This window comes from Cyprinus carpio, chromosome B5 (genome assembly GCF_018340385.1).
Source record: "Cyprinus carpio isolate SPL01 chromosome B5, ASM1834038v1, whole genome shotgun sequence".
Taxonomy (NCBI): Eukaryota; Metazoa; Chordata; class Actinopteri; order Cypriniformes; family Cyprinidae; genus Cyprinus; species Cyprinus carpio.
The window spans coordinates 28,567,818-28,582,975 of NC_056601.1; the positions used below are offsets into that span (position 1 = coordinate 28,567,818).

Sequence of the window (15,158 nt, forward strand, 5' to 3'; positions counted from 1 at the left end):
GAGAGTGGTAGGATACACGAGCACAAAGCTCCATTTTGCAAACAGTTGAGTGTACAAGCCTTTAAAGTATACTCCTTTGTCAGTCTCTGAGGGATGCATTCAGAATTAGCATATGGGCACTGTCTAGTGGGCTTTGTTTTCAAGCGCACAACTCATGGCATTCGCTGTTCTTCTGCTGGTGGCCGGTTATCCAAAAGCGATGCATTGCTCCAGGCACCCCCTTCTGGATTGGGGGATAATTGCCTGTATTTGTTGTAAGGCCTCATGCACCAAACTGAGATGTCCATACCGTGACTGTTCGATACGAATACCTGTATCATTCCACACACACACACACATATATATATATATATATATATATATATATATATATACATACAGTACAGACCCAAAAGTTTGGAAACATTACTATTTTTAATGTTTTTGAAAGAAGTTTCTTCTGCTCATTAAGCCTGCATTTTATTTGATCAAAAAATACAGAAAAAACAGTAATATTGTGAAATATTATTACAACTTAAAATAATAGTTTTCTATTTGAATATACTTTAAAAAAATTATAAAAAACTGTGATGCAAAGCTGAATTTTCAGCATCATTACTCCAGCCTTCAGTGTCACATGTAACATCCAGTCTATCACATGATCATTTAGAAATCATTCTAATATTCTGATTTATTATGAGTTTTGAAACAGTTCTGCTGTCTAATATATTTGATGAATAAAAAGGTTAAAAAGAACTTAAAATATAAAAAAAAAAAATAAAAAATTATAATAATATATATTCTAATAATATATTTTCTTTACTATCACTTTTTATCAATTTAACACATCCTTGCTGAATAAAAGTATTGATTTTATTAAAAAAAAAGAAAAAAAAAATACTGACCCCAAATTACTGACCAGTAGTGTATATTCTTATTACAAAATATTTATATTTTAAAAACATAGCTTTTTTTTTTTTTCTTTTTTTTTTTTTACTTTTTATTCAAAGTATCCTAAAAAAGTATCACATGTTCTGAAAAACAAATATTAAGCAGCAGAACTGTTTCCAACTTTGATAATGAATCATCATATTAGAATGATTTCTAAAGGATCATGTGATAAAGTTCCTAAAAATTCAGCTTTGCATCACAGAAATAAATGATAATTTAAAGTATAATAAATTTAAAAACAATTATTTTAAATTGTAATAATATATCACAATATTAATTTTTCTGTATTTTTGATCAAATAAATTCAGGCTTGATGAGCAGAAGAAACTTCTTTGAAAAACATTAAAAATAGTAATGTTTCCAAACTTTTGGTCTGTACTATATATATATACACACACACATACACACTACCGGTCAAAAGTTTGGGATCAGTAAGACATGTAATGTTTTTTAAAAAAAAAAAAGTATTTTATGCTCATCAATGCTGCATTTATTTGATTAAAAAAAAAAAAAAAAAAAACAGTAATCTTGCAAAATGTTATTACAATATAAAGTAATGGTTTCTATATTAATATCCTTTCAAATAAAATTTATTTCTGTGATGCAAAGCTAAATTTCCATCAGCCATTACTCCAGTATAAAGTGTCACATGATCCTTGAAAAATCATGCTAATATGCAGATTTATTATTAGAATTATCAATCTTGGCAACAGTTGTGCTGCCAAATATATATATATTTTTTTTGTAAACTACGATACTTTTTCAGGATTCTTTGATGAATAAAAAGTTTAAAAGAACAGCATTTATTCAAAATATAAATCTTTTCTAACAATACAGATTTTTGCTATCACTTCTTAACAATTTAACACATCCTTGCCGAATAAGTTTAAATTTCTTTCAAAGAAATACAGAATAAAAATTTACTGACCCCAAACTTTTGAACTGTAGTGTATATTGTTAGAAAAGGTTTCTATTTTAAATAAATGTTCTTCTTTTTAACTTTTTATTCATCAAAGAATCCTGAAAAAAAAAAAGTATCACAGGTTCCAAAAAAATATTAAGCAGCACAACAGTTTGCAGCACTGATAATAAATCAGCATATTAGAATGATTTCTGAAGGATCATGTGACACTGAAGACTGGAGTAATGATGCTGAAAATTCAGCTTTATTATCACAGGAATGAATTAGATTTTAATGTATATTGAAATAGAAAAACACTTTTACATCACAATAATGTTTCACAATATTACATTTTTCCTGTATTTTTGATCTAATATAATTGCGGCCTTGATGAGCATAAGAAACTCCTGTAAAAAACATTAAAGATCGTTCTGATCCTAAACTTTTGACTGGTAGTGTATGTGTGTGTATATATACAGGTCCTTCTCAAAAAATTAGCATATTGTGAAAAAGTTCATTATTTTCCATAATGTAATGATAAAAATTAAACTTTCATATATTTTAGATTCATTGCACACCAACTGAAATATTTCAGGTCTTTTATTGTTTTTAATACTGATGATTTTGGCATACAGCTCATGAAAAACCCAAAATTCCTATCTCAAAAAATTAGCATATCATGAAAAGGTTCTCTAAACGAGCTATTAACCTAATCATCAGAATCAACTAATTAACTCTAAACACCTGCAAAAGATTCCTGAGGCTTTTAAAAACTCCCAGCCTGGTTCATTACTCAAACCACAATCATGGGTAAGACTGCCGACCTGACTGCTGTCCAGAAGGCCATCATTGACACCCTCAAGCGAGAGGGTAAGACACAGAAAGAAATTTCTGAACGAATAGGGCTGGTCCCAGAGTGCTGTATCAAGGCACCTCAGTGGGAAGTCTGTGGGAAGGAAAAAAAAGTGTGGCAAAAAAAAAACGCTGCACAACGAGAAGAGGTGACCGGACCCTGAGGAAGATTGTGGAGAAGGACCGATTCCAGACCTTGGGGGACCTGCGGGAAGCAGTGGACTGAGTCTGGAGTAGAAACATCCAGAGCCACCATGCACAGGCGTGTGCTTTTGAACCAGAAACAGCGGCAGAAGCGCCCTGACCTGGGCTACAGAGAAGCAGCACTGGACTGTTGCTCAGTGGTCCAAAGTACTTTTTTCGGATATGAAAGCAAATTTTGCATGTCATTCGGAAATCAAGGTGCCAGAGTCTGGAGGAAGACTGGGGAGAAGAAAAATGCCAAAATGCCTGAAGTCCAGTGTCAAGTACCCACAGTCAGTAATGGTCTGGGGTGCCATGTCAGCTGCTGGTGTTGGCCCACTGTGTTTTATCAAGGGCAGGGTCAATGCAGCTAGCTATCAGGAGATTTTGGAGCACTTCATGCTTCCATCTGCTGAAAAGCTTTATGGAGATGAAGATTTCGTTTTTCAGCACGACCTGGCACCTGCTCACAGTGCCAAAACCACTGGTAAATGGTTTACTGACCATGGTATTACTGTGCTCAATTGGCCCTGCCAACTCTCCTGACCTGAACCCCATAGAGAATCTGTGGGATATTGTGAAGAGAAAGTTGAGAGACGCAAGACCCAACACTCTGGATGAGCTTAAGGCCGCTATCGAAGCATCCTGGGCCTCCATAACACCTCAGCAGTGCCACAGGCTGATTGCCTCCATGCCACGCCGCAGTCATTTCTGCAAAAGGATTCCTGACGAAGTATTGAGTGCATAACTGAACATAATTATTTGAAGGTTGACTTTTTTGTATTAAAAACACTTTTCTTTTATTGGTCGGATGAAATATGCTAATTTTTTGAGATAGGAATTTTGGGTTTTCATGAGCTGTATGCCAAAATCATCAGTAGTAAAACAATAAAAGACCTGAAATATTTCAGTTGGTGTGCAATGAAGTCTAAAATATATGAAAGTTTAATTTTTATCATTACATTATGGAAAAATAATGAACTTTTTCACACAATATGCTAATTTTTTGAGAGAGGACCTGTATATTTTATATATATATATATATATATATATATATTATATATATAATATATATATATATATATTATATATATATATATATATATAAAAATATTATTATTTTATTTATTCATTTTTATTAGAATTTCCGTTTTAGCCATTTCAGTTCAAGTTAAACACAATTATTGGACAGTGTTATGTAAGACAAAATAGTGATGACTATGCATTACTCAATCTCATGTTTTGGCAAGGTTCTCATTTTTGTGCCCTTTAATTTTTTTTTTTTTTGTATTTTTTTTTATTTTTTTTTGCATTTTGTGCAGAAGGAACTGCCTCTTACCTCATCAAAGAAAACTTCTCTCTCGCACTCTCTGTCTCTCTTGCTCTCTCTCCCTCCAAAAAACTCTTCTCTCTCTTCAAAAGCCCCCCCCCCCCCCCCCTTCAGATCTTTATCTCTGTTTTTTTCCCTTCCCCCAAGAGGCACCACCACAAGAAAGAAAGAGTGGGGAAAAAATGAAGGCTAGTTAATAATTAGCATGCAGTACCAAATGATAGTGGCACCTGGTGGCCTGGACTGGTACTGCAATCTAACTGTTAAATAGCCATCTCTCTCTCTCTCTCTCTCTCTCTCTCCCTCTCTCCCTCTCTCTCCTGTTGCCTCTTTAGGGGAGAAAGGGAAAAAAGTTTAAGTGTGAGGAAAAAAAAATTGCTCAGGAGTTATGTAAGTTATGTAAATCCACCTGATATTTTTTCCCTCATGTTGTGGTTCAGGGTTTCTGTAGTAAACGCTCCTGGTATATACAGACACTTGCGCGCACACACACACACACACATTCTGTAGACTGCAGATGCATGCATCAAGCTGATTTTATTTCTCTGCAGCGTTCTGAGCGATGCACATATAGCTGTGGTTATTCTCCTAAACATAAATCTCTGCTCTTCTGCACTGTTATGAAGGTCTCCCACACAGAAGAGAAATACTGTATTCTTGTAAAATACTTCCTCTGCATTACTGAATTCAACATGAAATTAGATTAGGCTGCTGTGTGGAGTTTCTGAATTTGCTTTGATTGGTTCCAGTTTTTCTCCAACATTTTTCTTATTGTTCTCTAATAGTTTACAAGAATTGTCCCACATGCACAGTTGTTGGAGCTTTGAGCATCTATATTTTGTTACATAAATTTAAACATGCTAAATTTACACACACAAACACACATTATATATTTAAATTCTAGCGTATGTATATTTAGCTCTCTCGCTTAAAATCCTGCTTCTGTTTTTGTGCAGTTTCCTTCACTCTTGCTGAGCAGACCTGGAGTCATGAGTTGTCAGGAGGTGCCGAACCCCAGCCAGGAGCCGAAGGACACGGCTGTGGTCCCCACAGAGGCCGGAGCAACACAGGCAGTACCAACAACGTCCCCGAAGCTTCCCTCAGTGAACGTTAAGACCGAGGTGGCGTCTCCCATAGAGTCTGTGGCCAGTAACGGCAAAGCGAGTGACGGCAACATACCTGCTGAGATCTGTGTGGTTTTAGGAAGCTCTCGTAACTCTCAAACGCAAGGTACAACCCAAGAAGCATGTTTAGTAATGAGATGCTAATGAGTGCCATATGTGTACAGTATGTAAGCTACACGTGCACTACTGATTTTTAGTTATTCTGTTTGGAATGATTTTTTTATTTATTTTTTGTTTGTTTTTTGAAAGAAATCTCAGTAACGTTTTAGTATAGGAACCGGTTCCTACTATTAACTAGTTGCTGCATGATCATATTCTACATCCCTAATTCTACCCAATACCTACACTTAACAACTAACTTAGTAACTATGAATAAGCAGCAAATTATGAGTTTGAGGCAAAAATTTTAGTTAATAGTGAGAATTGGACCTTAAAATAAAGTGACCGAAATCTGTTCTGATCACCATGGCTGCATTTATTTGATCAAAAACAGTAAAATTGTGAAATATTGTTACCATTATAATGACTGATTTCTATTTCAAGATACTGTAGTATCTCAAATGGTATGATATTATACAGTTTAGAAATGGGCTTATGTCATTTGAACGTTTTCACAGAGTAGAATACAAGAAGCATAATTGTCTTGGGCTTTTAACTTGTAAATTTTAGCTTGTAACTTCATGAAATATGAAGTTATGCTCAGACTGTAGAAAATTACTTTCAATACATTACTTTCATTTACAATACTTTCAGCAGGTTCTCCCGATTAAAAAGGGTCTGAACTCACTATTATTTGTTACTTAGATGTAATGATATTCCTTATGGAGTTATAACAAATTTATGTATTTATTTTTTTAACAGAATTGGCAAAAATTGGTATTGGCAGGTCACACTTGAAAAAAATAAATAAAATAAATATGGATATTGGAATCGGCCAAGAAAATTGTCATTGGTGAATCTCTAATATGAACTTGTTTTCTTTGCATTATTGTTAAAACACGGCATCTTTTGTTATCAAATCATTGATTTTGAGTCATTGCTTTTGTGTGTCACTCAGAAAAAAAACAACAACTTTATGCCTTCTGGGTGTCAAGGGCTTAAAAAAATGCTACCTTGGTTCCAAATGCTATAACTTTTTTATTTACTTTATGCCATCACCACAAAATTTGATGTAGATGCAGCTCACATGTAGGGGAATTTTCCTCCTCCGTTATTTCCTTCCTGAGATATGGCATGTAAAATAAGAAAGATAAGAGGAATTTCCCTTGAGCACACTTTTTTTTTTGTCTTATCAACAATTTCTCAGCAGGAAAATGTACAAATGCAATGCAATCTATTTTCTAAAAATCTAAAAAGGTTTTATGATCAAATGATACTTACCATTTGACTCTCATTTTGGAGTTATGAGTCATTACTTTTATATAGAAGCCCGTTCCCGCCACTTTGAGAAAAAATTCTTTAAGTCATAAAAATGAGATAATTTCTCATAATTATGACTTAGTTTCTCATTATATTGAGAAACTTTCTCATAATAACGACTTACTATGTCATAATAATGAGAAACGTTCTCGTAATTATAAGTTAATATATTCTAATATTCAGGGGAAAAAATCTCATACACGATTATGAGAAACGAAATAGTGACTGGTTTTCTCAAAATAATTACTTATTTTCTCAAAATAATGAGTAAGCATAAGAGCCCAGAATTTGAATGCAACACCCAAAGTTGCACGTTAAGCGGTTTCCTATAGAAAGTGAGTGACGTGACATACAGCCAAGTATGGTAACCCATACTCAGAATTCATGCTCTGCATTTAACCCATCCAAAGTGCACACACAGCAGTGAACACACACACACCGTGAGCACACACCCGGATCAGTGGGCAGCCATTTATGCTGCGGCGCCCGGTGAGAAGTTGGGGGTTTGGTGCCTTGCTCAAGGGCAACTCAGTCATGGTATTGCCGGCCCAAGACTCAAACCCACAACCTTAGGGTTAGGAGTCTCTAACCATTAGGCCACGACTTCCCCGTTAAACCATCATAGAAAATGAATAAGCATTGTTTTTTGCGTTCCATTCATATTTTGGGTCCACCTGAATGCAGTATGCATGATCATTAAGTTGTGTACTGAATTTGGTTCAATCTGTCTTTGTACTTCAAGCCATGTTAAGCATTTTTTTATGTAAAGTGTTTGTCCTGCAAGAAGCGGGACGCTGAAGACCAAGCGGTTGCCGTGGTAACAAAAAAACAATTGACGCTTGACAGATTAAACACTCTAGAAAAAATAAAAACTTGGTCTTGAAGTACAAAGACAGATTGAACCTTTCTCGAAATAATGAGAAACTTTCTCAAAATAATGACTTATTTCTTAATGACAGATTATACACTTTAGATTACAGAACAAAGCAATTTTTGCGGTGTTCCTTCATAGCTTTGACCAACAAATGTCGCTAGCGTGCCGTCACTCTTGCATTGCGCATGCGTGGATTAAGTCATTATTTCGAGGAAGTTTCACATTATTTCAACAATTCTCATTACATTATTAAAAAAAAAATTAATTATTATTATAATAATTCTCATTATTTTGAGAAAATAAGTCATTATTTTGAGAAAGTTTCTCATTATTTTGAGAAAATAAGTCACTATTTTGAGAAAGTTTCTCATTTCGAGAAATGTTCTCAGTCTAATGAGATACTAAGTCATAACTGAGAAACTTTCTCATTATTATGACTTAAAGAAAGATTTTTTTTCCTCAACTGTGGCAGAAACGGGCCTCCATGTGTATGACAATAAGAGACAGAGAGAGAGAGAAAAAACCTTTCAGGTTTTAATGCATTGTAAAATGTAATTTATTATTGTGATCAAAGCTGAATTTTCAGTAAATAAAAAATAGTCCTGATGAGAAGAGACTAATTATTAAATTTTTTGACTGGTAGTTTAGGTGTTAAAAAAAAAAAAGATACATTTAAAAAATTAATAATCAGTTTATCTCTAGATGTTTTCTAACCACATCAACACATTCATTACATTCAGTCACACTAGTGACACACATTAGCAAAAAAATTACTAAGAATGAGTCATTTTCAACAGTTTTAAACAGTTTGTCAGAAAAACATGAAATCTATATCTATTCGTATCACCATTCTAAATATGTGAAGCACCGATCTTATAATAGAGAATCCATCAACCTCATACACACTATCATTATCGGCTCCGATACTGCCATTTCCTGCGGATCGGTTATCAGTCAGACGAGATTGATCCAAATCCGATATTGTGCGTATACGGTGTTATTGTTGAGCCCCACGAAAGGCACAAAAACATGATAAAGCACCAAAAAGTTTTTGTGCACTATATTTCAAGTGTTCTGAAGCGTTCCTAGTTTCTAATAGTGATGTACAGATGAATTATTTAAGTCATTAATATTAAGTTCAACAAAACTCTTCTTTCCGCGGGCTGTATTCTGTCCATCTACATTCAGACATCAAACTAAGTGTCGTGTTCAGCACTACAGTCAAAACGATGAAAAACCCTCTTCAAGAGCACCAGTAACTGAGGTTTAAAAAAACTGTTAAAAGACAAAGGCTCAATAAACTAACGCACAGATTTAATACACTACGTATCAATATCTCTTCCCTTTGTACTAGTGATGTCCAGTTCGCGAATGAATCATTCGATTTAACCTGTTCTTTTTAGTGAACCGGCTGAACCAGTTCACCAAATCTGTTCATCTGACTCTGTGTTGTTTCAAGCTCATCATTCTGAGCATGGGATGCGGATAAGCACTCTTTGCCGCTCTGTATTGGCGCCTTTAGTATTATAATACGTTTCTACGCAATCAAAGATTATTAATAGTCTTTTCTTGTTCTGTCCTATCTGTCATATGTTGCTGCCTTTATTACTGTGCTATACATTTAAAAGAAACACTTTTTATATTTCTATATACATGTATTTACTTGTTTTTTCATGGATTTATTTTGGACAACAAACAAAAGAGCAATGTGTAACATTTTACCAGATTTAGACTTATTCACTTTTCTGGTAATATAAAAAGATTTCACTAGATTTTTACAATTATTGTGCGCCTGTGATTTTTCTAGAGTATCCTTTGCCTGCTGCTGATTTTGACTCAACAACCTAGTTTATAATAGTATTTTTGTCAAAGATTGTGATGTTATATTTTTTAATTTGTTATTTTTCATTAAAATTAAGTTTATGCTATCACCACAAAATTTTGACTCTACTGCACTGGTATCGAATTCAATCGGTATCGGCAGATACTCACACACACACACACACACACACGCACACACACACACACACTGTGAACACACCTGGAGCAGTGGGCAAGCTAATACTGCGCGCACCGGGCGCAGTTGTGGGTTCGGTGCCTTGCCTCAAAGCCTTTCAGTCAGTCGTGGTATTGAGGGTGGAGAGAGTGCTGGTTATTCACTTCCCCCACAGACAATCCCTGCCAGACCTGAGACTTGAACCCACGACCTTTCAGGCCGCCATTTTGAAATCTGTCTTAAATTGCAATATCTTTTGAATAATTTGACATAGGCGCAGCAATTGAAAAATCGACAGCATGAAATTTGAACTCAGCGCCACCTAGTGTTGCTGAGATATAAGGATTTTTTACCAAACCGTTAATAACTTGAAAATTTAAAACAGTCAACTTTTTTTTTTTTTTTTTTTTTTGGTATCCTTTTGTACCCTGGGGTATGCTTAGCCCCGAATTGCTGCTACCAGCTATATTTTCTTTTATTATTATTATTATTATTATTATTGGTAATCATTTTGTTCATTGTTAAACATTAATATTGTTAAACACAAAAATATTAAACACAAAAAGATTTATAATGTTATTACAATTCAATTAAATAACCAAACATTAAAAATCTAAACATTTTTGTCTATTGGTGGAATGTCACTCCTAATATGTGACCCTGGACCAAAAAACCAGTCATAAGGGTCAATTTTTTGAAACTGAGATTCATATATCTTCTGAAAGCTGAATAAATAAGCTTTCCATTGATGTATTGATGCAGGGTTGGTTAGGATAGGACAATAGTTGGCCGAGATATAACTATTTGAAAATTTGGATTCTGAAGGTGCAAAAAAATGGAGAGTGACAAGATGTTAAATTGAAGTCTCCGCCTGCTTTATTGCCTCATCTACTGTTTTATGTTTGTCAGGAAACGTTCTAATATATGTTATATATATCTCACCAATATTGTTTTTATCTTCTTTTTTTTTGCAAGGGTAATAGTAGCACGATTTTTCTGAGATGTTAAAGTTTTCACTGCCACCAAAACCTCATCTGCCAGTGTGATGATAAATGACAAATATTGGCTGTGGCAATATATTGTTTGATCAATAGTTACCATGACTGCATATAGTAAACAATTAATAATTAATAGATGAGTATTTGTAGAAATATTTGAAAGAATGTTTATTTGAATAAACTCGTAACTATCACAATCACATTAGCACAAGGCTTATGATAAAATGTAAAACATGTTACCTGCCTGAAGATGTAATTACTTTTCTCTCTTCTTCTATCTTCTCGTACAGGCTCTTACATTTGTGGAGTATGTGGCAAAAAGTACAAGTACTACAACTGCTTTCAAACACACGTCCGAGCTCACACAGGTGCGTCCTGCTCTGGATATAATGAATCTGGATGGGTTGGATGTAATATCTGTAGGGTTGGGAGTCATGAACCAGTTCATATTCACAACTGTGAATAAAACTGATTTAGCTGCATTGTGACAGGGCACTTTGAAATAATACGAAGACAAGCAAATATCATTGTAAATCCATATCATTGTCTTGTCTAGTTGAATGTAACTCCAACCATCAGATTCAGAAAAAAATGACAGTCAGTTAACGAATCCCTATGTTCTAAGGCTCATGAACCTTAAAATAAAATAACAATTCAAATTCACTTCCAAAAAAATAATACAAAAATTTCCCCATCAATAAAAAAAAAAAAAATACACCACTTCTGCCACTCTAACATTCCAAAAAACACAAAAAAAAAAACTCAATTAAAAACACAATAAATATTAAATATTGTTAATGAATGATGCTGTATTATTATTATTATTATTATTATTATTATTATTTATTTATTTTTTTTTTAGATTGACGCAAATCGCAAATTTAAATTTGTAGTAATCATATGAAACCTCATATAAAATTCAAATAAAATAAATGGGTCAAATTACATTTCAGTTTATATTTTCTAGATAGATAGACATTCAAATTAGTGTTCTGAAATAATAACTGATATAGTACATAAAGGGGATGTATTATTATGTAGTGCATATACACAACTATTCCAGTTTTTTATGTTTTTGTAATTGATGCATTTAATCTGTTAGAATGCATTTAATTGTTTAAAAATGTCTTTGGAGACATTTATAAATGCCTATTTCTGTTTCATAAAAATGCTGTACAATCTGTTCATCGGAGAATCCTCCATGTGCAAAATTTAACAGCTAATGCAATGTAGCATTTTAAGATTTTCAGTTGTAATTTCATCTCATGCTTTCTGCAGCACGTCTCAATGGTGTTATTAGCTTGTAAAGAAAGTGCTTCTCACAGACCTTGCAGACTTTCTGCCAATTTGAAACCATTCTTCTTATTTTCTGGTGTCAGGGATGTTCTCTACCTAAAGGGTAGCAGCATCTCGACCTCATTGTTAAATTTTCACATTGAAATGTACAATAAAGTGGATTTGTACTTAATGCCATCTTAGATAAAAAGCAAACAAACAAACAAAACAAAAACAAACAAACAGTGATTTAGAATACAATGTTATGCTTTTTGGTTACATTGGTTAACACAAGCTTTCAATAACATCAGAATATCTTTTCAAAAACTTTTGAATTGAAGTGTAATAATTATTGGGTGATGAATAGCCTACTTGCTTAAAAGTTCTGGACTGAAATGAAATCATTGAACTGAAATCCTAATTATAGCCAAAATCATCTAATTTGACAATTTTCATTACCATTTCATATATTTGTGTGTATTTTGTGTGGTTTCTTGCTGTTCAGAGACTGAGGCTGCTGCTTCTGGAGAAGGAGCATCTCTGGGAATCAATAGTGAGTAGCATTTATTCATGGGACAGATTTTTGTATAATTGTCCTGGAATTTTCTAAATTAAGTGGGTAAAGCTGACTAGAGTTCTTCCCAACATCCCATCACATAATGCTATCTTAAGTTTCTGTTCATACAAGTCCCTGTTTTTTTTAATCTAGGTTCTTTCCGCTATACATGTGACGTATGTGGGAAAAAATACAAGTACTACAGCTGTTTTCAGGAGCATCGAGACCTCCATGCAGTAGATGGTAAGGCTGCATAATCACTTGATTCTTAATACAGTATATCCAAATTTTTTGGAATAATTATTAATTATTATTATTTATTTTTTGTCAACAAGCATATGATTGCTGTTCAATTAATCAAGAAGCCTTTATTTAAATCACTGAATAATGTTTCAAGGCACTTTTCACAAATAGGGTACAAAAGGGTTTCCCGTTAGTTTCCCGTCAATTCAATTCAAAGCAATATTATTATTATTATTTTTTTTTTTGATAAACTGATAATTGGTGTACTAGATACAATATATTGGTAATTTAGGAGTTTATTGAGGCAAAAGTCATAGTTAATGCCAATGGTTTATTAAAAGTGAGAATTGGACCTTAAAATAAAGTGTGACTAATATTAAAATGTTATAAATATTATGTTTATACTTTCCCCCATTTAAAAAAAAAAAACAAAAAAAACAAAACCAAAAAAAAAAAACACTATTGTTACTAGGATCCAGCAAATGTTGTTTTCTTTAATTTATAGGAAATATATAGTTAACTATTGAGTGATAGTGTATTTATACATGTCCCATTTGTAAAAAAAAAAAAATATTTTGTACTTATTTATTTATTTTTTTAACTTTTTGGTCATTGGCAAAATAAAAGGTTTGGTTAAAAAAAAAAAATAAAAAAAAAAAAAAAAAAAAAAAAATATATATATAATATTATATATATTTATATAATATATATATATATATATATATATATATATACGATATATATAATATAGTATATATATATATATATATATATATATAATTTTTTATTTTTTTTCTTAAACATTTAGTTTTATATCCCAATATACTACATTTCAGTTGAAAGTCAGCATTTTCTGAAGGCTTATTCCCTAAAGGGGAAAATATGAAGTAAGCTATGTTTTTACGTTGTAAATAGAATTTTGACCAAAAACCTTCTTAATGAACGGTGATTTAAAAAAAAAAAAAAAAAAAAAAAACATAAAACACTAAGGTTTCTTTCACAACTTGCTTGATCTTGATCCTTTCCAAATAAAAAAAAAAAAAAAATCCCCTAAAAGCTGATGATAAATATGTATAAACATCGTGACATTTATTTCTAATCATAAAGGACAACTTGACGTATGTTCTTTTATTATTTTATTTCACAAATGAAGCATGGGTTGTAACTCCAGCAGCAATAAAACCAGTGACATATATTCATGAAATATGAATTTTCTAAGATGGTGTTTGTTGGAGCTTTTGATATATTATAAAATATGATAAATATGATAAAATGATATATATAAAAGCATCATCTCCCCCTTCACGTGTCCTTTGGAAATACTCTTCCACTATTTGTAATGACCAAATACTAGGTTTTAACATTGCTAACACCACTGACATGAAATCATTATTAAGACCCACACTGGGAAAACCAGTGATTTTATGTTGTCTCCAGAGGTGTTGAGTACAAGATTGAGACTCCAACTAATAAGGCTACCCTACTTTCACTAACCTTGCATCCTCTTGTTGTGTTGTCCAGATCCGTATGATCATGTGATACCAGTAGAAGACCTTAAAGAGGAGACTGAATCCTACCAGAAAATGGGACCAAGTAAGAGTTCTTAAAATGGTTTCCTTTCTTGCTGGTCACTTGTTGCTTCACTAGCTGACTTCACAGGACCTCCATCCAGGAGTGATGACTCCTGAATAGGGCTGGGCGATCAACGGTATCATATTGAGATCACGATTAAAGTGTATGTCAGTACGATGATAAGCTCAAGATCAATCAGTGTCCTGAGATGCACGCTTAGGACTACAGATGCCCATTGGCTGGCCTGAAATAAAGTTTTTTTTATTTTATTTTATTTATTTTTTTAAGCTCTACTTGAGCATAAGAAGTGCCATTTTGTGGCAGTTTTTGTCAGATGTCAGATTTTGTTGCTTATATAAAGTATGATTCAATTGTGAGTTTAGCAAGCTCCAGTCAAGTAGATAGGACTTGGTCTTGGATGCCCGAAATAGCTGCCTGGAGCCATTTCAAATATGGCCATTAGGGAACAGACTCTCCTTTAAAGCAACTTTGGTTTAGTTTACTACACAAACTCAAATACACGGGAGTGTTTTTCAGTATCTGAGGACATGAACACACAAACTTTATCCCCAGAGCTGCCATGAGAGTCACTTGATCAGATTTACATTTGAGAAAAGCATCAAATGCACACTTAAATTAACAAACTTCACCACAAAGTGTCAACATAAGTGTTATTTAATATGAAGAAATTATGAAATGTATTGCTGCTGTATACTAAAAATGTATAATTATAATATTAGGAATAGCATACAGCCAAAATATTTTTCACCCATGTTTTAATTTACATTTATGCATTTAGCAGACACTTTTATCCAAAGTGACTTGCAGTGCATTCAGGCTATCCATTTTTTTTTTTTAATTCCCTGGGAATTGAACCCACAACCTTTTGTGCTGCTAACACAATT

General features: G+C 33.1%; 1 protein-coding gene across 2 annotated transcripts in view; it reads left to right on the forward strand.

Moving 5' to 3' along the window:
• The window catches only part of LOC109109897 (zinc finger protein 618), a 53,421-nt gene that overhangs the window by 15,551 nt on the left and 22,712 nt on the right, over positions 1 to 15,158 (forward strand). For both annotated transcript variants that reach the window (XM_019122911.2, XM_019122909.2), the window contains exons 3-7: positions 5,153 to 5,426; positions 10,898 to 10,975; positions 12,388 to 12,435; positions 12,592 to 12,681; positions 14,203 to 14,274. In XM_019122911.2, coding sequence (XP_018978456.1) covers positions 5,186 to 5,426; positions 10,898 to 10,975; positions 12,388 to 12,435; positions 12,592 to 12,681; positions 14,203 to 14,274 — 529 coding nt within the window. In that variant the 5' untranslated portion in view covers positions 5,153 to 5,185. The remainder of the gene's footprint in view (positions 1 to 5,152; positions 5,427 to 10,897; positions 10,976 to 12,387; positions 12,436 to 12,591; positions 12,682 to 14,202; positions 14,275 to 15,158) is intronic.